Here is a 26931-nt window from a genome sequence, read left to right as displayed (position 1 = left end):
GATATCACATTTCACAAGGTTTTCGACCTGGCCCAATACCTTCACTTCTTCCATTTCGACCACCTTCTCGAAGGTGGCGTGAGTACAAAGCCAAAATGGACTTAGACCCCTCGATTTCAGTATGCTAGATGTTAAGCATAATCGTGGTTTACAGTAAAGGAACAGCAGAAAGTCAAGTTGACAAGAGATGAAGTTGACTGGAGGGACCACAAGTCTGGGTGCTCTTGGAAGCAATGCTTGAGTTTCTATTGCTGTGATATTGTGCTTGTTGCCTAAAGGATATCAAAGAAGGTTCTGTTTTAGGGCATTGGTCTGAAACGTCTCGCTAGTATTGTATACTCTATCGGAATATCACGAGCAATGGCACAAAAACATGCTCGAAATTCTCTTTGGTCTGGAGATCCCCTGAGACCTATAAATATCTCTCCTCCCCTTGCCTCTCCCTCCCTTTCTTCTTCTCCCTTATCAAACAATTTACATCTCACACACGAACACACACAAAGGTATCTATCTTTCTACCCCTGTCTTCAAACTACCCACAGCCCTTTTTCAACTTCTCATCACAATCGCCAAGATGTGCTGCGGATCTGAGGACGATGTTACTCCCACCCAGGGAACCAGAGAGCAAACCATGACTCCTATTTCTTACGATTATCTCTACGGAGACAAGCCCAAGAGGAACCTTACTCCTAAGAAGTCTGCTTCTCCTGCTCTTGTCCAGCTCCTCAACGAGCGAAGAAGAGCAACTAGGTTCAAAACAGGTTCAGTTCCCCTTGGGGCTGAACTCTGATAACATGCACATTCCTACAGAGGTTTCCCCCAGAGGTGGTCAAGCGTAAATACTTTATTTTTCATTCACCACACTAACACTCAGTCTTTTCAAAAATTCCATCATGCAGACTCACACAGACGCTATGGCTGCAAGACCCGGCAGATGGAAGAGGCGCCGGTCCGTTAAGGTATGGAATACAGTAATGATGGTTTCCTCCCTGTACAAGGCCGAGGTTACTGTCAAGTAGGCCTATGAAACTGAGAACTTTGATTAGATGAGTTTGGAAAGGATCGTTTGGACGGGAACTTGATGTACGCGTCGAGCCCGACGGCCTCGTTGGTCTAGGATCTTGTAGTTACTGGACACTTAATTGAGACCCGACTCACCTAGTCCTTTCACCGCCCTGATGATATCGTGTAACTTTGGTATTCAAACCTTAAAGCTAGATATCAGGACTCTATGGCCAAAGGGTTCTCGTAACACATGAAAACCACGTGGTAAAAGTCTATTACGTCCTTCAAAATTCGCATTGAAAGCTTAAAAGAAAAATGCCAATAAATATCTTGTTATAAGAGAGTAACCCCTCTTCTGGAGGTAGTTCAGTAACTCTTGTCTCATCATCACACAAACGCCTCACCTGGCCCTATCACAGCTCCTTCGCCGTTCTTTACAACAGCTTCTAGCTTCCATTCGCAACACCATACACTCGACTATTACTTCTAGCAATCATGGGCCAATCCATGTCAACTGATTTTGAGAGCTTCAACAAATTACCCAGTGAGCTTCGCCTGATGATTTGGGAAGAAGTTCTTCCTAAGAAAAAAGACGACCATGCAGCCTACAAGATTCTCCGCTCCACCTCCTTTCATGGTTTGCGGTGGGAAAGACCAAAGAACGCAGATGGACCTTTGCCTCTACTGCGTGCGTGCGGCGAGTCTCATGATGTGGCTATGAAAAGCGGATCTTATATGACTGTCGAGAACAAGAGGTTTCGAATGGTCTTGGAAAGATTTCGAGGATCATTCGAAAAGAGATACCATTCGGTTTGGGTTGAAAAGAGCCACACAACTCTGCACGTACCTTTCGCTGCACTGACGTGTAAGCGCATCACCAATTTACCAAGCAACATCCAGGCTGTTGCTTCCACAATGCCTACACGGCGAGGACTCGAAGCCTTGCAACGGTGCCTAACCCAGGATCGCGAGTACATGGGTATAAAAACCGTGTACATAGGGATTGTTGGCATACCCATCCACTACAGCAAAGGCGACGACCCAGACTATTATCCCTGCACGGAATCAGACTCAGCCATTGTCCCACTTGACGACGAGAAGTTGACCACATATCTCGCAACAGCCTACAAAGCCCATGCCTTCCGGGGAATTGGTGATCCCGTGCTTCGCGAGGAAGAATTCTATCGCAAAAGCGCACTGAGGTTTAAGAACAGCCTCGAAAAGGACTGGGAAGATTACCAGCACTTGCGCTCACTGTGGGAGCCTTATAACGGCATCAGCTTAGTCCCGGCTGTTATCTTTGGAACCAAGACCAAAAAGGTAGTGTCGTGGAGTAGCGATATTTACGAGAGTATTGTCGTTAAACTTAAGCTGGGTCACCTCGAGGCCCAGTCTGATCTAGTGTGGATGGATGCTTTTGCCTATGAGAACGGAATCGGCAACGAAAACAACCTAGATGAGCTTACATTTCAAACTGAGTGCCGAACGCTAGCTCACAGGGTGAAGAGTGTAGTCCGAGAGATGCAGTTTTCACCCCACGATTATGAAGGGGCAAGGCGGTGGAGTGTTCCTCCGTGAAGGAGAATTATGAGGCTATGAACGATATACCGGTACTTTTGAAACCTCTCAATCCGAACCTTTAACTGAGGCCTTTATATGTTGAAAACACGGTTCAGCTTATGTATATTTGTTAGAAACTTCTACTTAGATGAAAGACAAGAGATCTTTATGCGTGCTTTCAACCAAATCCCAACCATCATGTTCAGATTCAGACTCTTCTATCCTCTCGTAGTGACTATCCTTCCCTGGCTCTGGGTACTTTCTCACATGTTCTATAGCCCAAATAAGATCTTTGCTCAAGACAGGAGGTATTCTGCCCTCCCCGGACAGTGTTCCCAGCCCTGCGATCTGGAAGAACCCCTCCAACCATCTGAATGTCTCACCAGTCTCCCACTCTATCTCGTGAAACTTTCGTCCTTGCTGTCGACAAAGCTTCTCTCTGTTAATTTCCCATTTCTTTTGTTCTTCCTTCAGAGGAAGAGGAATAGAGTTTCTCCCTGAGAAGAGTCGCGCAAGCGCTATAGCCTGGTATTCGAAGCTTCGGAATGTCAAGACGCGAGGCATACCGACAACTGCCAAATTTGGTATATCTTGAAAGAATGTATGCCAGTAGTTGTTGATAAGCTTTCTATTCTTATAATCGAATAGTGGACGACCGTTGACCTTGCTGTTCCAAAACGGATAAGACGGAAGATATCCTGTACAGTAGAGGATGTGATCAATATCTTTGAGTTCGCTCCCATCATCGAACACGATTGTGCCGTCGAGCTGATACTCTTTGATTACTGTTCTCCACTCCATTCCCAACGGCGGCTCGTTACCATCTAATCTTCCTCGAGATCGTCGTGACTGGTAGAGCGGTTGGTGGACAGACTGGAGAAGATCCACTGCTATATCATGACCAGAAGCTGAGTTTCCAATTACCAGGACTCTTTTATTGACGTATATCCAAGGTGAGCGATAGAATTTGGAGTGTATCACTCTACCAGGGAATTTCTCCATGTAAGCCTCCAAGCCTTGGACATGCGGAACCTAGTCGCAACCGTCAGCACGCAATTGCTTTGCCTAAGTTCAAAATACTTACCCATGGAATGGCATAGTGCCCGTTGGCCAGTATCACTGCGTCGAAGTCTTCTTGCCACCATACATCAACGTGGCGTAGAGGGTCATATCTGCGCAATGTCAATCTCCATGACTTCAGTCCTCCTTTTGTAGCGGCAGGTAACTGGGAGATATCTTCTACTGTAGTATTCAGAGATAAATATTCGTCAGTCTTGTGGGTCGAGAAGTATGTTTCTATGTATTGGCGAGGAACGTAATGAGGAACGAAAGGCCCATACGAAAACGGCTGATCCGAGAAGGACATCGCGATTTGAGGCACATTAGTTCTGTTCATTGTTAACACCTTAGGATTTAGATCATTGTGTGAGCGACTTGCGTGAGATTCTGGTAGATAGGTGTATCGGCGTATCTTTCCTGCTGATCTGGGGGCCTCGTGGTCGGCAGGTTTTGTGGAATCGCGAGTGGCTTATCAATATCCGCTGGGAAGCCTCCAGGCTGGATAGGAGCGACCTTGGGATCCGCATCGTAAATCCTAATATTAGTGAGTTTCAAATCTTTGCTTCTGGTTTACTCTATCCTTACCAAGTGCCTCCGGGTGTTTCTCTGCGTTCAAATACTCGGATACGGTCGAAGTAATTCTCTGCCTTCAGAGCTGCTGCCGAGATAGCGCCTGGCAAAAGAATATATGATCAGCACTTCAATAGATCATCAAGCGGGGTGAGAGCGTTAAGAATTACCGGCAGCTCCGGCTCCAACGACCGCAACAGACTTTATCTTGTAGTCTCCCATAATGAACTTCTCAAACCGATAAAAATTACTATTGTAAGATGGATCAATATTCAGAATCTATTAAACGGAGGTGAATATTGTCAAATTCATATTCCTTATCGCAACACGCCATATGCTGAGATCATTCATCATATTCGTCATGTACAACAAGTATGTCACCATCAGGCATCACGTGAATCACCGCTCACAATGCAACGTCTGATACCATAGTAGATGACATAAGGCTTAAGAAAATACAATAAGAAAAGCAGTATTAATTACATCATTCTCCTCCCTCTTCATCTGATCACTGAGGCTTTGGGGTCGACTTTTCCTCTTTCAGCTTTCGCTCCAACACGTCTATACCACCAAGTTGCTTAACAGTCGAATCGAAGGTGCCCGTCGGAAATAAAGACCCTAGGCGAGCCAAACCAGCACTGCCGCCTCGAAAGATCAGATAAGGTGGTTTGCGTTGGCTCAGATCTCCAGCGACCTGTTTTGCCCATGTCGTCGCGTCAGGTTTGTTCATCCCTGCTTCATTGCCGTTCATGGAAGATTCAATAGCCTCCTTGGCGACGTTGTATATCGAGTCCTTGGGAAGCTCAGCGTCAGGTGAATTGTTGTGAAAAGTGGACTTGACGCCACCAGTGAAGAGGTTTATAGCCCGAATGCCAAATGGAGCAAGCTCAACTCTCAGACTCTCGGTCAGACTGGCTGCAGCGGCTTTGGATGCTGCATAAGTGCCCTGAAACGGAATACCAGCTCCAAGAAGACCAGATGCAGAGGTATTGTTGATAATTAAAGCGCCGTGAGTAGACTTGAGAAGCAGGGAAACAAAAGCTTGGGTGACTCTGATAATAGAGAAGACATTGAGTTCAAAAAGTCCATGGCTCTTGGCGATGTCCACATGCAGGAGAGGCATGCTGTAGCCGCTGCCAGCATTGTTGAGTAAAGCGTCCAGTGAGCCGCCAGTGAGTTGCTTGACTGTCTCAACGGCTGCTGAGACGGAATCATCCGAGCCAACATCCATTTCGATGCATTCGAGCCCGGCTTCCTTGACCTTACTCAACTTTGCTAGGTTACGTCCTGAAGGGAAGACACGCCATCCATGATCTTTCATTGCCAGTGCCAGGGCAGAGCCAAGACTGCCATCTGAACAGCCTGTTATTAAGATAGTGCGCTTGTGAGACATGGTAGAGATTTTTGTGTTACGCGATTCTCAAGTCAGAGGGTATTGACGAAACGAAGAAAGAGTTGATAATAACTAGTGAAACTGGTGTAATCGGCTGGAATCTATATATATTTACTCGAAAGACTTCCACTTCCCTTCACGTCCTGTGATAGATTTCGACTGTTTCGCACTCGCATAACACGGCCAATCAGTCGCACCGCTTCCAATGGTTGGTCATCATTTCTAGGCGTCAGCGAACTTTTTCACGCGTTGTGATTGGATCTATGAAAGCCTGATCTCCTATCCGGGATATTTATTCCTAAACATTCTCCGAACTTTTTTGTGTCAAATGATTGGGCATACAAGTTTCTGGGAGCTATTGCAGGAAATAGAACAAGATAAATAAGCAGATATGGGTCGTTAGTATTGATTACGTTGAAGCATACGGGTACAAAGATCTGATCACTGGAGGTGGCATCATGAGAAGCTTTATGCTTAGCCAGAAACCTAATTGAGAAAGCACACAATCCGAAAGTCTTTTTTATATGATCTATGGTGTATCTTTCCAACCATTGAACTGATATCGAGTCGCTACTTTCCATGACGTGCCGTTCCTCCTCAATCATTGTCGGGGCAATGGTTGCTCCGACTCCAGGCTCAACGACTCTAGGGTGCCGGAGTTGCGGAGTTTCAGGCCAGCTGCCTCTGAGACAAAGCAGTTGCAAAACTAGTACCCAATTACTTTCTACCCATCGCGTGCTCGATCTCTTTGAGCGCAGCAAGGACCTTCTCATCGTATTGTCTTCGGCCAACAATTTGTAGGTTGATGGGCATATTGGCGTATTTCTCGGGGTTATACAGGTCATAGTTGAACTTGTCTTCGTCGTTCTTGGGGACGTAGTTTAGATCCTTGGGGTCCTTCTCGGGGTCGACTGTTGTTACTGGGAAGACTGCAGCGGGACTGGAGTTCATCGTTAGCGGAGTTTGGCGGAATATTATGAGGGAAACTTACTAATCAAGCAGATTCCAGTGTGAAGTGTAGCCCCAGTACCGTGATTGATCATGAGGTGCTGCTGCTCCAGGGAATGGCGGGCACAGAATCACGTCAACCTCTCTTCCGTCGTTCTTGCTTGTGTATGACCAAGCTCGAGCATATGCTGCCCGATAATCATCGCGCTTAGTACATAGCTGGCAAAATGTCAGTACTGTTCTGCCAAAAGTACCCAAGTGAACTTACCTCCCAAAGCTCATGCATCGTCAAATCTTTGACGCTGGGCTGCTCCTGAATAATGAACTTCGTTAAAGGAAGAACAGGCTCTCCAGCGGCTTCCATAAGCTCAAGAGCCTCCTTGCCTCCATCGGGCCAGTACAATGCTGATAGAATCTCCCAACCCTTCTTATGATCCAGTGGTTCGCAGTCCCAGTCCACAACTTCCATGCCTGCTTTACGGCAAGCTTCCGCAACCTCCTTCAGAGCTCTTGTCATGGGAGGATGGGGCTGAACAACGCCGTCCCACCACTGAACCGCTACCTTGAGAGGTCTGTCGAATTTGAAAGGAGTCCACGGTTTGGCCGTGAGGGAAGGATCGATAAGCCATGGCTTCTTCGAAAGGGCAATTTCCATAAAGAGTTCGAGGGACTCGCGGTCGACTGTCATGGGTCCAGGTGTTGAGGAAACGGTCTCTTTGCCAACCATGATGGATCGTGCGCCCATGACTGAGATTCGCTTCAGAGTTGGCCTGGTGAGGTTTAGTAAGGATTTCTCAGATCACGCTTTCATAATAACTCACTTGAAGGCATAGATTCCGTTGTGAGCAGCTGGGCAACGGACACTGCCACCAATATCACCACCGACGCCCTATTCCTGTCAGTCTAGAGCTCAGATCACAGACAAAAGTGCACTAACCAGGATACTCCCACGGAAGCCGAGTAAAGCTCCCTCACCACCACTGCTGCCACCAGCCGTCAAATCACGGTTGTAGGGGTTGACTGTTCGTCCATAGATATTGCTAATGGTCTCAAGATGCATGATAGTCTGGGGCTGAGTCGTTCTCACGTAGAAGACGCAGCCTTCGTCGTACAAGTGGTCATAAAGAAGGTTGGAGCCATGAGCTTTGCCAATCCATGCAACGAATGAGGCGTGAGTCGAGACATTCTCACCGACCATTCCGTGATGCTCCTTGGTGGAAATGGGAAGACCGAAGAGCTTTCCCTTGGGTTCCGGTAGTGAGTCGAGATACTTGGCTCGCTCGATGGCTTGATCCCACATAAGTTCGACCAAGCAGTTGGTCTGTTAAGTCATCAGAATCATGTCCTGGGGTAAGTCGTTCATAACTTACAGCAACTTGAGCCAGTGCAGCTCTCCGCAAGAATGCACGTGTCACCTCCTCGACCTTGATCTCTCGCTTACGGAGAACATCGAGCAGCTCAATGACTGAGTACTTCTCTGTAATCTCAATCTCACGTGCAGTCAAGACACCTTGAGGAAGGCTTTGAGAGTTGAGAGGAAGCTCATCAGGGACGCCCTGTAGCTTTGGTTCGACCTTGCCAAGGCCGATATCGCGCTGTTGTAAGGCAGCTGATACTGTTTCTTTATAAGTTGCCATGGTGTCTAAGTTGATCTACCAGTGGTCAGTGGTGTTGTTGATCAACGGTGCTAGGGAAAGGGGAACATACTATATTTTGTAAGATTAAAGAACAAAGTTGGAAGAAAGAAGGGACAAGTTAAAAGAATGTCAACTGATTACATTCCCCAAGTCATTCAAGTCATGTGGGGTTGGGGTCAGTATCGCCCGTCGGCTTATCCTATGCCGCTATTGGCAGGCCGAGCCGACGATATCCAACCGCTAAACCCCGCATTTGAGCGCCCTTTTCATTGTCAACTTGTCATATCAAATGATAGCCCAAGTTACAATGCATTCAACAGATTTAGATAACGCGGAATTGGTTGAGGCGTAAGATCCTAAGGTGGGGTAGTACCGGGACCCGAGATTGCCGGTGATAAAGAAGCGACACGGCTCCGAGTTTATCGGGCTTCGAGAGCTCGGATAATCTTTCTAGAAAGGGAAATCGTTCCAATATACGCCGGATCAAATCACAACCTTCAAATAGTTATTTATCTCGACAGCTCTTTATTATCCATATCCATCATGGACATCACCATTTCCGCGTTGTTTGGTTGATGGTACCTTTTACCCATGCGGAAGTCAACCACGCAGTTCGCCGTCGGCCGATTTATTCGCAGATCAAAAGACAGTTTCATCATGTGGCCTTCAACCAAAGGTTCAGCAGAAGGTCTAGACCTGCCGCTATGTAAGCCATGATAGCTTCATCCCTGCACGGGGATCTTCGCCCAGCCGTGCCAAGAACTGATCCAAACATGAACATCCAAGATGGACGGTCTGAGCTCCGCCGTCCATATTCTATTCATCATTGACACGTCTATCAAAGTGATCAAATGGTGTTACGACTATGCCGACGAGTTCAAGCACTACAAGGAGGAGCGCGAAAGGCTGCTCCGGGCTGTTTCAGGCCTGAAGTTAGTGGCTGAGAAAGTCAAACAAATTATCAAGACACCCAGAGGAGAAAGGCTTGAGGCCTCACGAGAGTTTCAGAACACGACAGGTGATGGGAACAAATTCCTGAAAAACCTCGAGGACAAGCTTTGCAAAAGCGGCAAGGTAAACAGATTTCTCTTGCCACTGAAGAAACAAGGTGTTGAGGAGGATATACAAGCGATTGAGAAGTGCACGCAGATTATTCACCAGGTACTCCAAATCGATATTGCGTAAGTGCATTCACCTAGGACTCCTCGCGATATCATATCTAAAACATTGCTAGCGATATTTTTCTCGATGTAAACCTTCAAGCAAAGCTCGCGCAACGTAGAGCAGCGATAGAAAGCCTGCTCCTGGCCGAGGGTGCGGCGTTCGACTCACAGGCCGAGCAGCATAATTCTGGCTGCTTGAAGAACACACGCGTGGCGCTCCTCGCTCAGATAGCAGCATGGATCGAAGACGAAAACGCAAAGACCATCTTCTAGCTGAATGGCATGGCTGGAACTGGCAAATCGACGATATCACGGACAGTCGCCGCCTCAGCTCAGGGGAGGGATAAGCTTGGAGCAACCTTCTTCTTCAAGCAAGGTGAGACCGATCGTGGAAGCTTGACTAAATCCTTCACCACGTTGGCTCGCCATTTGGCTGCTAATCAACCAGCGTATACCGCGCGGACCAAACCATCCGGTTATGGGATTGGAAGAAGGGAGTTGACGAGTCAAACCTCCATCATGATTTCGGGAAAGTAGTCTCTCTCCGGATCTCGCCTAACGGCACGTGGGTTGCTACGCTCAGTGCAGACAAAAAGGTTCGTATCTGGAGTACATGGACAAGCGTTTGTCTGCGAGAACTCGACTGGGGAAAGTATCTTTACCCTGAGTATCCCTTGCAAAGTTCACCAATCCAATTCTTCTCTCATGATTCCACCATGGTCGGTCTGAGTCCAGTACCCCAGACATCTCGAATATGGAACATCAAGACTGGCAAAGAGGTTTTGATTATGGATGCATGCAATCCTGCGCAATTTGTTTATTTGTTTCCATCTTCTGACTCCCAGAGAGTTGCAGTCGTTCCTCAGGGGAATGAAGCTTTCTGTATCTGGCATATGAAGGAGGGAGAGTTTATACTTCCACAAGCTTTATCAACTCCGGGGTACGAGGCTCTCAAGCTAGTGTTCACGCCGGACCTGAACAAGCTGGTGGCCTCTTTACTCGATGTTCATGGGACAGAAACATGTGTCTGGGCCTGGGATCTGACGACTGAGAAACGTCTTTGGACAAAGTCACTCCCTGGTTTCGGGAGGCCTGTTGACAAGTCACCACTTGCTATTTCATCTGATGGCTTCTGTACAGCAGCCATTTTAGGAGAGAATCTTCAGATCTGGCAAACAGAAACGGGTAACATACTGCGGGATATCTCTATCTCCAGACTTGCTGGAAGTATATGTTTGGAACTGACGCTGACCCGACATTGTGTAAGCCTTTTGTTCTCTGGAGAAGTCCAGATTTGGGAATGGCAAAGCAAAAGGCGTACTCAGAAGATCTCGGGAATAGGAGCTGGATCACGGAATCTTCACATTCTTGGCATTGATGAAGCTATCCAAACAAATATGGGAGAAGCTCCGCTCCCCGCAGAATGGAGCTTGGGTCCTTTTGCTATCGAAACCCCATTTTATCCAGAGTTATTTTTTGATGTCAAGACATGCTGGATTCAGTACTGGGGGAAAGATCTTGTTAGGTTACCTGCCGAGTGTCGGGATAGTATCCACGAGGTACATGGGTTCACGTTGGCTGTAGGATGCCAGACAGGCAGGGTCCTGATCATTGGATTTGACAAGGGAGAAGTTGAGAGGTCTATTAGGACACCAAAGCAAGAACCACCTCCGAAAAGGACTACATGCTATGGGACTTATCGGTCTTTCGGGTCATCCCCAACTAGCCCTGCCGGATCTTGGAGTGATGGATGGAGTTCTTGAATGGGCAAGTTTCAGGTTTTCAGTTATCATCAAAAATGCTATTATTCCAAGAATGCCTGGTTATTGGCATACGTACATAGCCGTCTCTAGTGAATGAAAGGTCACTGCCTCAGAACAACCCAAACCAATATCTTAAGCTTCGTCCCACCAAGTAAAGAAAGGGAACATGGCCTATTCAGGAACATCAGACTTTTACTCAAAGTCAGTCATGAGAAATCACATTTCTTCTAGACTCTCAAAACCCGTTTCCTCTGGCGAGTGACTTTGTCAAAAGACTTTGGTCTGCTTCAGTTCGTATACCCTGCTGAGCAGCTCTCTTGGAGTTCTCAGCGCCAAAAGCAATGGCCTTGGCAATCTCAGGGGAGACAGAAGGTAGTATCTGCTTCTTCTCGTTGGTCTCAGACAACCTGGTCTCCATGTTTCTTACAGTCTTGGGTTGTCCCTGTAGGCATGTCAGCTTCATGGAAAGAACAGGGTTTTCAGGTTGCTCCTTACATCTTTCGCTCTCCTCAAAATCTCATCAATCGCCCTCTTGGAGAATTCTTGGAGCTCGTTTGCTTTTCTACTGGTCATTCTCGAATCTTCCCCTCTACCCCCGAAAGATGAAAGTTCATCGACCAAACGCAGCATTGGGAAGAGACTCATTGGCGATATCCGAGCCCACATAGAAGCGTAGTCGCCAAAGGTAGAGAAGTAGGATCGGATGATAGTGGTGCTGTTGAAGACAGACTGGATGAATAGTTAGCAGAGTTCGCCGCATATAATAGCGCACTTACACTTCGTTGAAAGTCCAGCATCGAATACGGCCCGATCCTGTCTCCATCATTGCCGGCCTTGATATTATCAACATACGGGTTGACATACTTTTCCGCGACGAATCGAACGACCACCGAGATAGCGTTGAAGAATCGCACAAGATTCACGATCTCAGTCTTGATCTTCAACATCGTCGCGATAGCCTGGACCAGAATGGCCTTGATCGCGTGCTAAGAGTAAATGTTAGCCAACAGTTCGCATACTGGTATCGCTGACTCGAATACATACCATCTCCAGGCTAGAGTTCTTCAGGCGCTCCAGCTTGGCGTTGACCTGATTCAGTTTCTCTTGCTGCTCAACAAGAATTCCAGTGGAGTTTTGGTAGGTCTCTCGGGTTGCAGCCAGTGCTTCAGACGCAGTGTGTAGCCTAGTCGTAGCTGATTCGACGACTGCCTGGGCTTGGGCGGTCTTGGCTTGAACTTGTGCCATTTCGGTATCTGGGTTACCGCGTTGGCTTGGCACGATGCTCTGTTAGACTGTCAGTAATTGTCAATCGAGAGTTGGTCGAGGAGACGTACCCCGTTCGCAGTCGATCCCAGGAAAGACTTGGCGGTAGCGTTCAGTGTGACCACGGTCGCATAGTTACCAAGGAAGTCCCTCTGCCAAGATCTGACCGTCTCGGAGTCCTTGTTAGGTGCAGTGTATCCCATAGACTTGCTAGCTTGCTCTAATTCGTCCACAATTCCGTTTGCAATCTAAAACGAGTCAGCATGAAGCTGTGCGACATGAGAGTGACCTTACCCTGCAAACGGAATCCAATGCGGACTTGTACTGCTGACTAGGCTCTGAACCAGAGGCCAGAGAACCGAACGCTTTTTGCGAATGGGCGAGCATCTTCGCCGCGAATGTCGCAGCCTGACCAGCCTTGTCCCAAGCAATACCGTCATTAGTGCCAATAAATGCAGTGCTGAGTAGCTCCCAATAGATCAAGTCACGCACGACCTGATTGTAAGCAGGGTCTCCTGCATCCTTGGGCTTACTTGCAGTTGGAGTAGGCATGGTCTGGTTCATAGCGGTGGTCAAACTGTCTGCCAGCTTTTCGACAACCTGCCGACCAACGATATCCCAACTAAGACATTAGCTGAAGTTTTTCAAAGTTAGACGTTCCCAATACTCACTCCTTGGGGAATCCATCAGAAGCTCTTTTGAATGCCTCAGTTGCTGCTTCCAAGGATTTCTCCCATTGAGTGGTAGCAATCTGCTGCTTGTAGTCAATTGACGTCACAGCAACAGCTAACTCGATATCCTTCAAGACTTGCTGGTCTTCTGAAGTTGGTTCTGCTTCGACACAGGCCCGATGGAGCTCACAGGCATGGTTCATCCAGTCTTTAAACTTGCCGTCAATTTCCTTGGAGGAATCCAAGCAGTCCAAGGATGCATAGTTCCAAGATTCCATCTCTCGTCGTAGCAGCATTCTGGCACCTTGAGGGTTGGAAACGGTTTCAAAGATATTATGAAACTAGGAAAGTCAGAAAGACGAATCACCAATGCTATCCATACTTACTGTTCCATAGAATTTCTCAGAAACCATATGCATCCTGCCCATCTGTTTCTCGGTCTCGAGGAAAACAAATCGACCCAAGTCGACGCACTTCGAGAGGTTGTTCTCGAGCTTGAATCTCCCAGCAGAGTCACCGAACCGAGTTAGTTTATCGTCCCAAGCCATATACTATGAGACGCGCAACATACCATAGGTACAGAAACCCTTTTTGGGGAGGTGTAAAAGTGGTGTCAGCCTTCTTAGAGCCAATAGCGACAACACAAGCACCGAGGGCATTCAGCGCCACGGGAGCTGGCATGAGAACGTTTTCCCATCGGTAGTTGGAAGATAAACAGCCCTTTGACTCTCCAGACAGACGATTGACTACATCGAAGTCCTCTCTCTTCGTGAGGATTTCGACTTGCCGTTGATTGAGGGCCATTTTGATACGAGATGGCTTTGTATAATGAGTCTAGCAAGCTTGAATGGTTTTGGATAGACAATGGGAAGGTATAGGAAAGTAAGGTGGCAAGGTTGGGATTAGCAATGAGATAGGACAAGAAGAAGTCTTTATACTTGTTATAGAAGTCGGCCGTGAAGACGTATGGGCAACAACAGATATTCTGTACTCATATCTCTCCCATGTAAGGTCGATAGTTCTGGGCCGCGCACTGCTGTATATGCAGAGACCTTCTAGACCCTTCCCTTCGCCTGTCCCAGTCTTGTACCTCTCGTTTTCTTTAGAATCAGCTATGAACGATTGAAAGACCCCTCGTATTCCGTTCAATCACTAGACTTCTCAGCTACCAAAGATCCCCGCGCCAAGAGAGTCTATGCATAAGGCTGGCTGAGATCCGGATGTTGAGCCATTCTTGGCCGGTGTGGCTCGCTGAACTTCCGAAAAAGGATATTTGCATCAATTCGGCGACCTGAGTCTGCAATTGGAGCCTGGAGTGTGCAAATGAGGAGCTGAAGAGCCAGCATTGATCCATTTGGGTGTATCCCGCTAACCTTGGCGGGGATGCTAGTTCGTGCTATCAATCAATAGTCTTGCCCACGACTCCACATTGAGTTAACTTGTCGCAGGGCTGCACGAAAACGAACCATTGTCTCGTCAGCTGATTGATAGACCTTGAAATAATCAGCCGCAGGAAGTACGAAGCTATGATATGCAGCTTGTGAAGCGTTCGTGACGAGTGGAAATCTGTTTTGGCTGGCTGATGTGAAACTAGTAGCCAATATATTGAGCAGCGGATCCCAAGCCAGTTCTGGAAGTTGGAAGTAAATGTGCTGCTAGTAGAAAAGATCGGTCGATACGAGTCTGGAACTCTCATAAACGACTCTGATAGGATGAGACGTTGAGTCTCAAATGCGGAGTTGGCGAATATCGTCGTAATTCGTGGTCAGCTCCCTCTCTTCGTTTGCGCATATGGTCTTGATTGAATAAGCTGGTTGCCTCAATGTAGTTGCGAGCATAATCATAAAGCTCTATTGCATCCTCAAGCTATTCTCCTATCCCTTTTCTCAACTCATCGCTCTTATACAGGTCTCATTATTTACCCAATTATCTCAAACTCTTCAGTAACATGGCATTTGCATCACCTTGGGAATCCATGCTGGCTCAGGCTGGCCTTGGTGGCCTTCAGTTTGCTCAAGCCATACCTGCATTGCAAGCGAACGCAGTCTTCGCAGCGGCTGGGGGGCCCTTCCAAGACTTGACTCGAAGGCTTGAAATCTTCAAGCAGAAGGTCGCCGCTCAGGATGCCTTGCTCCATTCTGGTGTTAAGGAGCACCTGTCCATGGCCATCAATCGCCTGGAGGTAGCACTCCTTCAGCTGTACAAGTTTGCCGTCTTCATTCGTGGAGACATTAACGGTGATGATGTACAAAAGATGGCTATTCTTGAGCAGTGCTCTCGATCGTTTGCAGACTGTCAAGCCGCCTCCCAGGCCGGATTTGATCAAGTCAAAAGTATCTACACGCAGGTAAGTAACCTGAATCTAGTATTTGTTGATCAGTAATAATCCTAATAGGCCACTTCTTTACGCACGGATGAGCTCCAGCAACTCCAGCGAGAAGTTGAGCGTGCGTTGGAACAAATAAAGATGGAATGGGAGAACAGCCGTCGTCAGACTGAACAATATCAACATGATATTGATATCTGGCGTCGTCAGCTAGATGAGGCTACAGATGCCCTCTCGCGAGCAAACGAAGAAAGAGAATTCATGGGTGGGCAGATGGGAAACCCCTTTGCAGTAAGAGTGACGAGTCTCTCATGCTAGCTAAGACTAACTTGAGATGTAGTGGCTTGGGCCTGCAATGGGTGACATAGGGGGCAACATGCAGAGGGTCCAAGAAGCTCGAGAGAGAATAAACACAGCGCAGTACCAGATCAACAATGCTCAGCACTCATTCATGCAGGCCATGAATCAGCAGAACGACCTTAACATCCAGCGTGCCGCTAGTGAGCAGATTGTTCAGCAGCTCCCTGTACTCCAGGTCATGACCGAGGACCTTAACAAGCAAGCTGCATTGCTCTTGAGCGGATTTACTGAGCTCAAGGAGAAGTCAACACAATTGTCACTCCTCATGAGCGATATGAAGAACGGGGCTAAGGATTCAGATGCGCAATCGTGGGATAAGGATAGGTTTGCTGAGGGCATTCTCAGACTTTGCCAGATGGCACTCATCGATGGACGTGTTTGCAATGAAGTCGAGACCATCACCAGTGAGATTTCTAGCGGATACTCTGGCCAAGATGTGCCCGATTGTGTTTCAGCTCTCTTGACTGAAGTTGGACAGGCTGCTAGGGATGTTGCTCAGAAATCCATCACTGGTTAGCTGGGAGTCGAAGCTATGGCTAGCATGCACGTCGTTAACTAATTGACCTGAACAAACTCAAGGGACACTACATCTTTGCAGCAGTTACACGAGCCCATTCCACCATTTGTAGAGCGCTCTTGTGCTTGACAAGCCTACTAATTTGGAACCATGACCTTGACAAAAAGTAGGCCCCATGCTGGCCATTCTCGAGACAGGCTTTGGCCATCACGTATAGACTCGTCTGCTGGGCGTCTCAAGCACATACGACCATACCTACTAGAAAATACGGGATCCCGTCCGCTCTCCCATAGTCAAGCTGGTAAGGGGCAGATTAGTAGTTGGGTCGGTGACGACCAGCGAATCCCTGCTGTTGTATGTTTTGTTTTTTTTGCAAAATCTCCCTAGAAATGTCAATATTGTCTTGTTTTTATCGCTTGTTGTGTGGCACATGTATCGTCGGTGGTTGGTCAGCTGGCTGGGTGAGGAAGCTGTTCACATAAGGTATACCCTGGATACCTGGGGCCGCTACTCTTGCTGTCGTGGAAGCCCTTACGAAGAACCTATATCTTAGATACGGAATAACGAGTTCTTTCTTACTTGTATCTGCTGCTCAAAAGTTCAATCTCGCCTAGAGACGGGACATTGGTGAGGAACTGATATCAAACCCTGCGGGCCAGGCAAGGCATACACGGTGCCTCGGAACGCAGCGATATTAACAAATGGCTTTGCTTGAGGTGAAGTTTGCAGATTTTACAACACCCTCTATTTTGGCTATGACCTGACAAACTAAAGGCGTAAGCTGAGACCCAACCAACACCAATAACGACATATGTTGCATAATGAAGCCAACAGCCCATTCCCAGTTCCCCACGAGTCATCTCAACCTGTTTCAATCTTCTGCTCATTAAAACGGCCTATACAATGGTACTATCACATTGACCATGGCAATTACTGATCTGCTATTCAACCTTGATACTATATGCGTGTGCATGATGTTATGGCTGTTGGTAGCAAAGATAGTTAACAAGTACCGATGGGGCCGAGATAACCGTGCCGTAGTATCCGAATTCACAACCAACACGAACAAAATCAGCTCAGATATGCAACTAACCAGTCGCTGCCTAAATCAAGATCTGCGCCTGAATCATTCTTAACAAGTTCGAACCTTCACGTTTAAAGCATTCTCTCGACAGAGCAGTCAAAATCTGTGTGCATCATCCCTTTGTGCAACTTAAGTCTGCAAATAAAATGGTCGTTACCTTCCTCAAAGCCCTCTTAGTCCTGGCTTTCGGCAGCAGCTTAAGCTCGGCCGACACCTTCAAGTATGGCGACAGGGACGGGAACTTATTCCTAGATGTTTCGATATGCGAAGCTCAAAGCAATCGCCCCGAATGGGGACTCGTCGAGCCTTGGACGAGCGACTATGTTGCTGCCCTTCAAGAGAATAGATACGGCGACGCTATATGGGCCCGCTATCAGATGTTCGGCGGTACTTCGAATGGCACCCATCTAGAGTATCCGCAATGGACAGTCCGCGAGGCGATCGAGGAAGACGCCATTGGATATAGACTTCATGCGCGAGACAATTGGAAATACGCCATTACTGTCTACGCCAAGTCAAGTAGGAATACACAGAGTGATATACTTGACCTCATGTTTGACGTCGACCGCAGGAGCTACTATCGGCTATGTAAGCTTGGAAGACTTCTCAGTCGATACGTCTTGAGCTGACAAGGTGTATAGTTAAAGATCAAGCTCGATTACATAAACGTTTTCAAGAAGGTGAACACGTCCTTCCAGATTGCGACTGCAAGGAGACTGCTCAGGACGCTGTTGACTCTTTTGTGGAGGGTAACTACCCGGTTTGATTCAGCTTTGCTTCGAGACGCGAAGCATCATGAAAGGACTTGGAAATTTACATTTCGGTCTTTCTGTTCAGATTTCGCTCTTTGCTATGCTTCAACGATGATGGGAATTTATATATACGCCCCAGACCAGGCTGGCAGCTTGTTCAAACAGCTACTTAGTCATAACCATCGAAGGCATTCATGCACATTCCCCAGGTGTAGCCTCCAACTTCTCCAGTTGGTGATTCGTTCCATTTTGAGGTGATGCATGTCTTGAAAGGTCTCAAGCCAGACGTAAGTACTGTCGAGTCTAGATCTACCGGGTATAACATGGCTCAAGAAGTACGACGGATCTATTGGTGCAGACCTGAGTATAAAGGATAAATCTCTAGAGCCTATTTTAGAGTTGCGATTTATCCGGTGATACTGGAGCTGAGCTTATCCAGAGGCATGGTGCCATTTGTTTATGCAGCGCATATGACTACTATTTCAGGCAAGGTTCCAGAATTTCGATATTTTGTCTTATGACACCGGCCTGTTGGTCACACCATTCAAGGCAGGGGTTATGATTATCCAGAAATCTGGTCGGAAACAACCCATGCCCTCATTGAAGAAATATCATTCGTTGGATCTATTGCAGATCTTACGATACAACGACAGTTCATATTCGAATCATCAAGCCAAAGGTTTTATAGCGTATATCGTAAATTCATTTTTGATTATTTATCATAAGAAGCTGATTCGCCGTGGCACATACGTCTAAAACCAATGACGCCCTCTACCTATCTCCAAACCTTAAAATGTTGGGTCCTCCTCCTTGATGGGCTTCAAATCACCCTGACCCTTGAACACCTCTAGAATCTTAGCCTGCTCTGTCAAAATGAATCTGTCAGTCTGTTTTCCAATGTTGGCCAACTCCTTCCACCTGTTGAAATCGGTTGGGTTTCTCTTATCACCATGCGCCTCCTCAGCATGTTCCCAATGCCCCTTTGAAAAGCCTAACATGCCGCTGATAGTCTTGTTGGTGATGTCGTAAACAAGCGAAACAATGGTTCCAGTCTCTTCGAGCCAATTGATCTGCCATAGCTCTCCTGGTCGAACGCATTGGTATGCTACGGTTTGGTAGTTGATACGGCCGGCCATTGGGCCACCGTGGATGGCGTAGACGACTCGATCGTCGGAGAAGAACCAGATTTCATAACGCCATTTCTCTGGGTTTCCTTCTGCGTCTGTGGCGTCGTAGTCGTAGATAAGATGAGTGTTGAGGATATCCTTCTCAAAGGTAGGATGAAGGGGAGTGTTTGTCTGATATCGTGGCAGAGACATAATGAATATTAAAGGCTTTTTGATATAAATTCTAAGATTTTAGAGTAATTACAGGAGCCAATGTGGGACATCCCAAGACCGCTGCCAAGTATTTATACGCTGCGAGATCGCCTCGCTTAAGTGGCTTGATCTCTAGGTACGACGGAATGCAATCGTAACATCATCCATCCTCTCGGGAAACGCGGACAGTAAGTTCCCACTAAAAGCGTCAAATGGATCAATAGGAAACATGGATCAGTTTGCTAACGTGTATATCCGAGAATCGATCTCAAGACAAGATCCATTGTATACTCAATTGATATCGTATGATGTCACCACGGGACTAGCTAAAGCATCCACAAAGCCACCGCAGATTCCGCCATCGACCTCGGTCTAATGATATCGGCAGTGGGAGTCGGTAGCACAGAACATCCTCATAATTTGGCGGTGTGCACCTTACTCAACGTCTTGTACAAGGCGGAACGTTACCCATGGCCAGAGATATTTCTTCTGCCACCAGTTCAAGCTGCGAATATTAGCGGGCTCGTAGCACTTCAGTATCACGCAACTCACAAGCTCTTTCGACCTGCAATACGAGGATGCAGGGCCCAACTTCCTCCAACCACGGCCAAGTGTTTCTGGTCCATAAATTCGGCTGGAGAACTATGTCAGAACAGAACGACATAGAAACCTCTTGACAAGGGATCGACAAAACTCACCACTTTATCCGGGATAGATATCCATGGGCTTGAATCCAGGTTGCGGCGCGAATAAAGTTCTTGTCCACTCAGCCGCACCTCCAGTGTCACCCAGTCCGCAAAGATCATCCTTGTGAGTGATTCCCATTGGATGGAAATTTCGAAAGCCTGAGTTTGTGTCTGACAGATCAACAAATATGGCCGTCGGATGGGTATGGAACTGGTGGTTGAATTTGCTGTCTGGGGCTTTGCGACGACGCTCGACATGCTCGTGGATGCTTCGTAATTCGCGGAGCGTTGGTAAGCGAGCACCAGCCCATCGAGCATATCGCTCAACCTCGTCGAAAGAAGCCATCACAGGCCAATCAAGTGCTTGCGACAATGGAACTGGTCCCCAGACAGTCTTGATACTGTGACGAGCGACGAAAGTGGTGTAATCTTCATCAACTCGAGCATCGCGCATGTTGTTCCAGGTTGCAGGAATCTGAGGTTCCTTAACGTCCACGAGGTACCTAGCATACTCGCCGTTACTGACCGGTCGACCTTGTACCTCGATCTGTGGGACAGTGATCTCATGCGGCTCGCGCTCATTGTCCCACGCAAAGAATCTGTTTGGGCCATCGTCGCTTTCAGGGTCATGGGACCCGATAGTGAAATTCTGCTCGGGCACTTTGATCCATGGATTCTGAAGGCGTCGTGAAGCAGATTCTTTTGCGAGCTTTGTGAAGTCTGGTTTGGGCAGATCAGGAGGGGGAATGATATTGGGACTTTGAATGGTCAAGAACAGGAACGTCTCAGCATGAAGGCCTGCGAGTTCTTAGTCGTCGAGAAATCCTATAGCGAGGTTAAACTCACCCTCATGCTCAAAACCGATCCATAGAGCTCGTCCAATGCAGCGGTCTGTGTATGGTTTCTCACTTCCGTAGAGCGCCGTGATTCGTGCCTTCACACGCTCACGATATTGAAGAATGTCTCCAAGACATGGAAAGACGTCCGGAAGTTCGCTATGGTCATGGCATCTCGAAGGATCATCAACATCAGGATCAATGCCGCGCTCAAAGATCTGATGAAAATATGCTGGCTCAGTGAGCTTGCTGTTCGTTGCCCGCGCAAGATGAATATCCTCACTAAGTCGACTATTGGCCAAGGTTTGAGATGACACGGTGGGTATCTTGCAAGGTTGGAATATGACCCAGATAGAATAGTAGAGGATTTCGCAGAGGAATTGGTTGTTCCATCAATGCATCAGGCGGTATCATCTTGGTGGTGACAAGGTCCCAGACCCTCCATAGTTGTTTCCATTCAGCCATTGAAGGCACAGGAGCTGGAGCATACTGCTCTGGTGTCAGCGGAAAGGTGTATGGGTTCTTCGATTCCATTATAGGTTTTCTGGAGGCTGTGGCTATGGCAAAGGTGAGAACAAACAAATGAGAGGCCCGACGATGCGTGGTGATATGTTGAGCTCTCGGGCCCTCGGCCTGGCCCGTAGTATCAACGACATCATCCGCCAAGCTCCCCATCAATCACTCAGCTGTGAAGCTAAGGCACGGCTTGTTCCTCCTTTCCAGATCTGGTTTGGCTTAGTGTCCTGGAGCTAATCCCAGGCACGAGGATCCCAATAGGCTCTCCAGTACCCGTACTGATGTTGATAAGGGAAAGGACTCAGCATATGTTGCCATTGGGTCGTCAACAGCAGACTGTGTGCAAGGCAAATACGATTGAATGTTTCTTGTACTTCATTCGTCGAGCAGCTGCTCGCTACCAAGTTGCCAGGAAATTATTCTGAGACATCATGACTGGAACTTGAACTATTTGAAGTCAGCGGCGCTGATCGATCGCCTGGCAAGCTACCTTATCTTGATAAGAACTCAGATCACTTGCACTACTCAAGACCGGGTATATCTGATACAGCCTCAACAACTCATCAAAGACTTCTCATCACACAAACCTCGAGGTAATAATGATAAGTCACTTCTAAGCAGGCGTTATCTCGACATCTCAAGAGGCAGAACCATCAACAAGCCTACGTGCGTCACTCGGCGCACGCTTTCTGTTCTCCAAGATGAATCGTTGATGAATCGTTGAGCGTGGCCCATTGTGTTAAGCCAGAAGTCCCCCATTGCTTCTCAAGCAATAATAGCTAAGCTTTTCAAAGGGAGGTCTTACGAAACCCGGATGGTCTGGCATTCCAAATCATTTGGGGAGAATGCAAGGCCAGTGCAAGCCATGCGAAGCATAGTTTTGTCATATGACGCTCGCGTCATATTCCAGTCTTGAACGGAGAGCGAAAGTCGCCAAAGGTCGCGGAAGCGAAGAGAAACCGGCATGAAGTTGACTGTTTCAGTATTCTGTCAGTTTGAATAGTTTCGGTGCAGCTAAACAAGCGAAAGCAGGAAACGCATAGATTCGCGAAGAAAGGCGCGTTATCGTATTCGGACCAAGCTCTTGGCTCGGGTTGACATTCGGGCATATTACTCTCTGTAAATGAACATCGCGATACAGACTCGGAAAACGCAGGAAGAAGCAGTTCCGTTCCGTGTTCTTCCTTATAATCGCTAACTCGTGATGTCTGGTAACGCGGAGGAGGCGGAAATAGACAAATTCCAGCCATATAGGTCAGTGTATGACGTGGGTTGACTAAGAGTCGAATCATGAGGCTGCTTATAGCACTAGGCATTTATTCCCAGTGGGTGGCATGCTTTTTGATGACAGATCATGAAATCATATCATTTCGTCGTAGTTATTTAGAGAGTGCGTTTGCGCATCTCCGCGGGAATCAGCATCTCCAAGGAATGACACGCTCGGTCCTCAGATCATTCACATTTTGCTTGTGCATTTCTCTAAAAACAACATGCAGAAACAGAATAACTTTGCTTATGAGAAAAGTGCGGAATGGCATCTGTAGCAACCCGTACTTCAACAATTGAAGTAAAGAGGAGTTTGGTCAAGTTTTACTGCGGCAGTGCGGATACAGTTCATAAAGAAGTAAGAAGGTCAACTGCTTTGCATGGCCGTGCACTCCCGAAAAGTACGACTAGACGCATTGACGAGTAATACTGCCGATATTTGCAACACCCAGTGCAGATGCCTGACAATCCGACTCGTCCGCACGATTACCCATGCAGCGGAAATGTCATCGTCAAGCATAAGCCGAGACAGGTCGGAGCTTGATTGGAAATCAATTGCATCTCGTGATCTCATCGAACACGGATGGATATGGAATACTTTAAGCCCAATACTCCACATCTGATTTTCGCTTCCATGAAATATAACCCTCTGGCATCTCTCATCGTTATTCCAATCACTATGGCTACTACAAAGCTTCAATTTGCACTCCGCCAGAAAAGAGCACTCTTCAGTCTACAGCGTTTCAATAGAACCTACACGATGGCATCTGACGCACCGAGCTTCCCTTTCCAGCGCGCCTCTGGCCCCGAGCCACCCGCCGAGTTCGCCAAACTTCGAGCTACGAATCCCGTTTCCCAGGTCAAGCTTTTCGACGGCTCTCTCGCCTGGCTTGTCACTAAGCACAAGGATGTCTGCTTCGTAGCTACTTCCGACAAGCTCTCTAAGGTATGATCTGATATGATCTGATGGGCCGCTAAGAAACCACTGGTTCTAACCTGGCTCAAGGTCCGCACTCGCCAAGGCTTTCCTGAACTTAGCGCCGGCGGAAAACAAGCTGCAAAGGCAAAGCCGACATTTGTCGACATGGATCCCCCAGAGCACATGCATCAGAGGTAAGCACCTTAACATCCTTGTATAGCTAGATGAACAGGGGCTGACGCAGATTGAAGGAGCATGGTGGAGCCGACCTTTACCCCGGAAGCTGTCAAGAACTTGCAGCCTTACATCCAGAAGACAGTCGATGATCTACTGGAGCAGATGAAACAGAAGGGATGTGCCAATGGTCCGGTTGACCTTGTCAAAGAGTTTGCTCTCCCTGTCCCCTCCTATGTAAGTCACGGCAGATGATCCTTGAAAGGCCATATCTCATATTTGTCTAGATCATCTACACACTTCTCGGAGTTCCTTTCAACGATCTCGAGTATCTTACGCAGCAGAACGCCATTCGCACAAATGGTAGCTCCACTGCCCGAGAAGCGTCTGCCGCCAATCAGTAGGTCCAACTTGAGAACCACCCGAGTATGATCAAACCTGACAACTGATAGGGAACTACTTGACTACCTCGCAACTCTAGTCGAACAGCGTCTCGTAGAGCCGAAGGATGATATCATCAGCAAGCTCTGCACTGAGCAAGTCAAGCCTGGAAATATCGAAAAGTCCGATGCTGTCCAGATTGCTTTCTTGCTCCTTGTCGCAGGCAATGCCACTATGGTGAACATGATTGCCCTTGTATGCACTTCTGTCCAAATTTTTGCTGTTCTTTTGCTAACACTTTGTAGGGCGTCGCAACTCTGGCTCAACACCCCGATCAGCTGGCGCAACTCAAGGCCAACCCATCCCTTGCGCCCCAGTTTGTTGAGGAGCTCTGTCGCTACCACACTGCGTCTGCACTCGCTATCAAGCGCACTGCCAAGGAGGATGTCATGATCGGTGACAAGGCAAGTATTATCCCCATGTGACTAAAAGATCCAAGCGGACTGACCCCATGCTAGCTCGTCCGTGCAAATGAAGGCATTATCGCATCCAACCAGTCCGCCAACCGAGATGAAGAAGTCTTCGAGAATCCCGATGAGTTCAACATGAACCGCAAGTGGCCTGCTCAAGATCCTCTTGGCTTTGGCTTCGGCGATCACCGATGCATCGCTGAGCATCTTGCAAAGGCTGAGCTCACAACCGTGTTCTGTACGTATACAAACAAACCTTGAGTATTTTTCGGGCCTATGAACTAACATATTTGCAGCAACACTATATCAGAAGTTCCCAGATCTCAAGGTCGCCGTACCTTTGAAGGAGATCAACTATACTCCTCTGGACCGGGATGTCGGAATTGTGGATCTTCCCGTCACTTTCTAAGAATATCTGGAGGAGTGGATATTTCGCCGTTCTTTTATATAGCTTCGAATAGTACCAGAATAAAACGTCTCAGCTCTAGTCACGTCCACCTGGGAACCATGGTCGAAGCGATCCATATTTCTTCAGGTTACATCACCATCTGAACGACTTTATTGAGGAAATGCTAAGCCTGACGATGAATACAAGTATTAATCCAGTAGTGATTCCATGTCTGTATATCAATGTTTTCTTATTACATTAGTAAAAGGCCAGCTTTCTTAACACTGTCTTTTAAGGTTCTATCACTTGCAATCGTTGAGCCATCGCGATATACTGTCTGAAATACGAGCCAGATGTGTTATTCGCAGCTGAGATCCATGACTGAAAGCCTGTCTTTAGCCCTTCGTTTAGAAGGTCCTGTCACTCTCTCCATCTCCCACCACCACCGTAGTCTCAACAGTCTTTGTGATACCATGAGGTTCCGGGAATGTCGCTAGATGAACTTGCGATCCGTTGTTGTTTTCGTTATTCCCTTGTTCTTTGCCCATCCTGCTCATTACGTTACTTCCGCGGCCAGGGACAGGCTGACCGGTGGTTACAACTACTCGGGATGTAAGACCATAATTTGTTGGGTTGGACTTGTCCCGACTGTTAGAGTACCATCCTTCTCCTTGACTACGTGAAGTTCCTCGAACCACCTTGGAGATGAGATTTGCCATGAGCAGTTCGATGTAGAGCTTGACGATGTATGCAAGAGGGGCAAATTGGACGTATCTGCTCCAGTGTTAACTTCGAGTCCGCTCGTAGCACGTGATAGACTTACAAGTAAGGATCTGGAAGACTAAGGAACCCCAGTAGAAGTACGTCCATTGATGTCGAGATACACACCATTCCAGCGTTGAAGTTGAACAATCTCCAGTATTTGTTCAGGCCATCGGCAATTAGACGATACCGCACCAGGTATAGGAAGTACAAGTTGAGTGCCAGGTCGGTGATGAGGAAGAACGTCTTCTCACACTTCTCAAAGATCATGTTCGTATGCTTTTGCGAATCTGTAGCAGTGTCGAGATGTGCAACCGTGAAGATGTAGCAGACAGCGCCGTTCACAAACAGAATGCAGACCACGAGCCCCCACTTCAGGTGCCTCGCTCGGCGTCGGTTCGTCATGATCAAGGACACTCGGTTGGCGATAATCTGAGGGAGAAGCTGCGTCTGGATCGACCATAATATGACGGTCGCGAGGAGAAAACCGAGGCTATTGAAGGTGATAAGCAAGAGACTTGACGAGGTGTGTCAGCGGGGGACTCACTTTCCAGGGATGATGCCATTGAGATAGAGGAATGTGATGAGAGCAAAGACAAAATTGACCACTGTCTCGGTCCAGATCATGTACAGGTAGGCATTGTGAAGGCTGTGAGTACGTTTGTAGATGGATCTAGTCTGTGATAAGGCCTTTGCAAACGTGAAGATGAAGACGCCGAGGAACAGTCCATAGTAAACTGATGCCAGATCGATCATGTTGGGCAACCGAGAGGACAAATGACAGACAGAAACGAAAACTAGAATATGACATGAACAGAACTATATACATACATTTCTCACCCAACAAGAGAACAGGCTACGGGTAGAGATTACCCATGGCTGCATAAACACAATCTAAATTGACTTTGTTAACGTCTGTACCAAACATCTACAGCAAAATCCAGCTGTTAGCCCAGTATCTCGGTAGATGATGATTGTCACCGCTAAGGAGCAGAGTCAGACACTACCCAAGACTAACTAGTGGCTTGAAGATCTACGAACGCTAACACTCGAGACGGAAAGTCCTTAGGAGCAATGCCGGTAACACCCCACATAATTGACTTTACCGAGCATTGTATGGACCGTGATGAACCCCGGATTGTC

At 47.6% G+C, this 26931-nt stretch overlaps 12 protein-coding genes across 12 annotated transcripts; 6 read left to right on the top strand and 6 right to left on the bottom strand.

Moving 5' to 3' along the window:
• Positions 1 to 1500: 1500 nt before the first annotated feature.
• BKA55DRAFT_695105 (uncharacterized protein) lies at positions 1501 to 2583 on the top strand (the record flags this gene model as incomplete). The annotated part of the gene is made up of 1 exon (XM_046200119.1): positions 1501 to 2583. One exon carries the CDS (start codon positions 1501 to 1503, stop codon positions 2581 to 2583), a length of 1083 nt encoding a protein of 360 aa, XP_046044689.1.
• A 126-nt stretch (positions 2584 to 2709) lies between these two features.
• BKA55DRAFT_597893 (uncharacterized protein) lies at positions 2710 to 4416 on the bottom strand (the record flags this gene model as incomplete). The annotated part of the gene is made up of 5 exons (XM_046196136.1): positions 2710 to 3597; positions 3650 to 3953; positions 4004 to 4159; positions 4210 to 4297; positions 4365 to 4416. 5 exons carry the CDS (start codon positions 4414 to 4416, stop codon positions 2710 to 2712), a joined length of 1488 nt encoding a protein of 495 aa, XP_046044688.1.
• A 69-nt stretch (positions 4417 to 4485) lies between these two features.
• On the bottom strand, positions 4486 to 8297 carry BKA55DRAFT_652601 (amidase signature domain-containing protein). Its single transcript, XM_046197353.1, is given in 10 exon segments — positions 4486 to 5575; positions 5661 to 5721; positions 6074 to 6333; positions 6353 to 6527; positions 6579 to 6754; positions 6804 to 7305; positions 7357 to 7424; positions 7473 to 7856; positions 7906 to 8187; positions 8243 to 8297. 9 exon segments carry the CDS (start codon positions 8170 to 8172, stop codon positions 4703 to 4705), a joined length of 2766 nt encoding a protein of 921 aa, XP_046044687.1. The 5' UTR covers positions 8173 to 8187; positions 8243 to 8297; the 3' UTR covers positions 4486 to 4702.
• Positions 8298 to 8958: 661 nt separating this feature from the next.
• BKA55DRAFT_695101 (uncharacterized protein) lies at positions 8959 to 9608 on the top strand (the record flags this gene model as incomplete). The annotated part of the gene is made up of 2 exons (XM_046200118.1): positions 8959 to 9353; positions 9407 to 9608. The coding sequence occupies 2 exons, from the start codon at positions 8959 to 8961 to the stop codon at positions 9606 to 9608; spliced, it is 597 nt and encodes a 198-aa protein (XP_046044686.1).
• Positions 9609 to 10051: 443 nt separating this feature from the next.
• Positions 10052 to 11098, top strand: BKA55DRAFT_544104 (uncharacterized protein; the record flags this gene model as incomplete). The annotated part of the gene is made up of 1 exon (XM_046190662.1): positions 10052 to 11098. One exon carries the CDS (start codon positions 10052 to 10054, stop codon positions 11096 to 11098), a length of 1047 nt encoding a protein of 348 aa, XP_046044685.1.
• Positions 11099 to 11214: 116 nt separating this feature from the next.
• Positions 11215 to 14119, bottom strand: BKA55DRAFT_579664 (uncharacterized protein). Its single transcript, XM_046193889.1, has 9 exons — positions 13604 to 14119; positions 13419 to 13548; positions 13033 to 13373; positions 12656 to 12983; positions 12433 to 12609; positions 12143 to 12382; positions 11875 to 12084; positions 11594 to 11827; positions 11215 to 11540 (listed from the first exon to the last, which is right to left on the bottom strand). The coding sequence occupies exons 1-9, from the start codon at positions 13834 to 13836 to the stop codon at positions 11334 to 11336; spliced, it is 2100 nt and encodes a 699-aa protein (XP_046044684.1). The 5' UTR covers positions 13837 to 14119; the 3' UTR covers positions 11215 to 11333.
• Positions 14120 to 14980: 861 nt separating this feature from the next.
• On the top strand, positions 14981 to 16235 carry BKA55DRAFT_544102 (uncharacterized protein; the record flags this gene model as incomplete). The annotated part of the gene is made up of 3 exons (XM_046190661.1): positions 14981 to 15379; positions 15428 to 15649; positions 15699 to 16235. The coding sequence occupies 3 exons, from the start codon at positions 14981 to 14983 to the stop codon at positions 16233 to 16235; spliced, it is 1158 nt and encodes a 385-aa protein (XP_046044683.1).
• Positions 16236 to 17301: 1066 nt separating this feature from the next.
• Positions 17302 to 18357, top strand: BKA55DRAFT_139916 (uncharacterized protein). Its single transcript, XM_046184891.1, has 4 exons — positions 17302 to 17838; positions 17891 to 17907; positions 17961 to 17999; positions 18068 to 18357. The coding sequence occupies exons 1-4, from the start codon at positions 17466 to 17468 to the stop codon at positions 18083 to 18085; spliced, it is 447 nt and encodes a 148-aa protein (XP_046044682.1). The 5' UTR covers positions 17302 to 17465; the 3' UTR covers positions 18086 to 18357.
• A 408-nt stretch (positions 18358 to 18765) lies between these two features.
• BKA55DRAFT_579658 (Calycin-like protein) lies at positions 18766 to 19439 on the bottom strand. The gene has a single exon (XM_046193888.1). It carries the CDS (start codon positions 19388 to 19390, stop codon positions 18860 to 18862), a length of 531 nt encoding a protein of 176 aa, XP_046044681.1. The 5' UTR covers positions 19391 to 19439; the 3' UTR covers positions 18766 to 18859.
• Positions 19440 to 19825: 386 nt separating this feature from the next.
• On the bottom strand, positions 19826 to 21446 carry BKA55DRAFT_597887 (C-type lectin protein; the record flags this gene model as incomplete). Its single annotated transcript, XM_046196135.1, has 5 exons — positions 19826 to 19895; positions 19943 to 20024; positions 20167 to 20874; positions 20923 to 21190; positions 21228 to 21446. 5 exons carry the CDS (start codon positions 21444 to 21446, stop codon positions 19826 to 19828), a joined length of 1347 nt encoding a protein of 448 aa, XP_046044680.1.
• A 1927-nt stretch (positions 21447 to 23373) lies between these two features.
• BKA55DRAFT_667064 (cytochrome P450) lies at positions 23374 to 25047 on the top strand (the record flags this gene model as incomplete). Its single annotated transcript, XM_046197808.1, has 8 exons — positions 23374 to 23640; positions 23701 to 23807; positions 23865 to 24024; positions 24075 to 24187; positions 24240 to 24423; positions 24474 to 24632; positions 24687 to 24876; positions 24935 to 25047. The coding sequence occupies 8 exons, from the start codon at positions 23374 to 23376 to the stop codon at positions 25045 to 25047; spliced, it is 1293 nt and encodes a 430-aa protein (XP_046044679.1).
• A 139-nt stretch (positions 25048 to 25186) lies between these two features.
• On the bottom strand, positions 25187 to 26751 carry BKA55DRAFT_679652 (uncharacterized protein). The gene is made up of 3 exons (XM_046198179.1): positions 26336 to 26751; positions 25850 to 26281; positions 25187 to 25800 (listed from the first exon to the last, which is right to left on the bottom strand). Exons 1-3 carry the CDS (start codon positions 26542 to 26544, stop codon positions 25434 to 25436), a joined length of 1008 nt encoding a protein of 335 aa, XP_046044678.1. The 5' UTR covers positions 26545 to 26751; the 3' UTR covers positions 25187 to 25433.
• Between the last annotated feature and the right edge of the window lie 180 nt (positions 26752 to 26931).

Source organism: Fusarium redolens (assembly GCF_020744475.1).
Source record: "Fusarium redolens strain MPI-CAGE-AT-0023 chromosome Unknown BKA55scaffold_17, whole genome shotgun sequence".
Lineage (NCBI taxonomy): Eukaryota > Fungi > Ascomycota > Sordariomycetes > Hypocreales > Nectriaceae > Fusarium > Fusarium redolens.
This window is presented reverse-complemented; position numbering and strand designations above follow the sequence as displayed.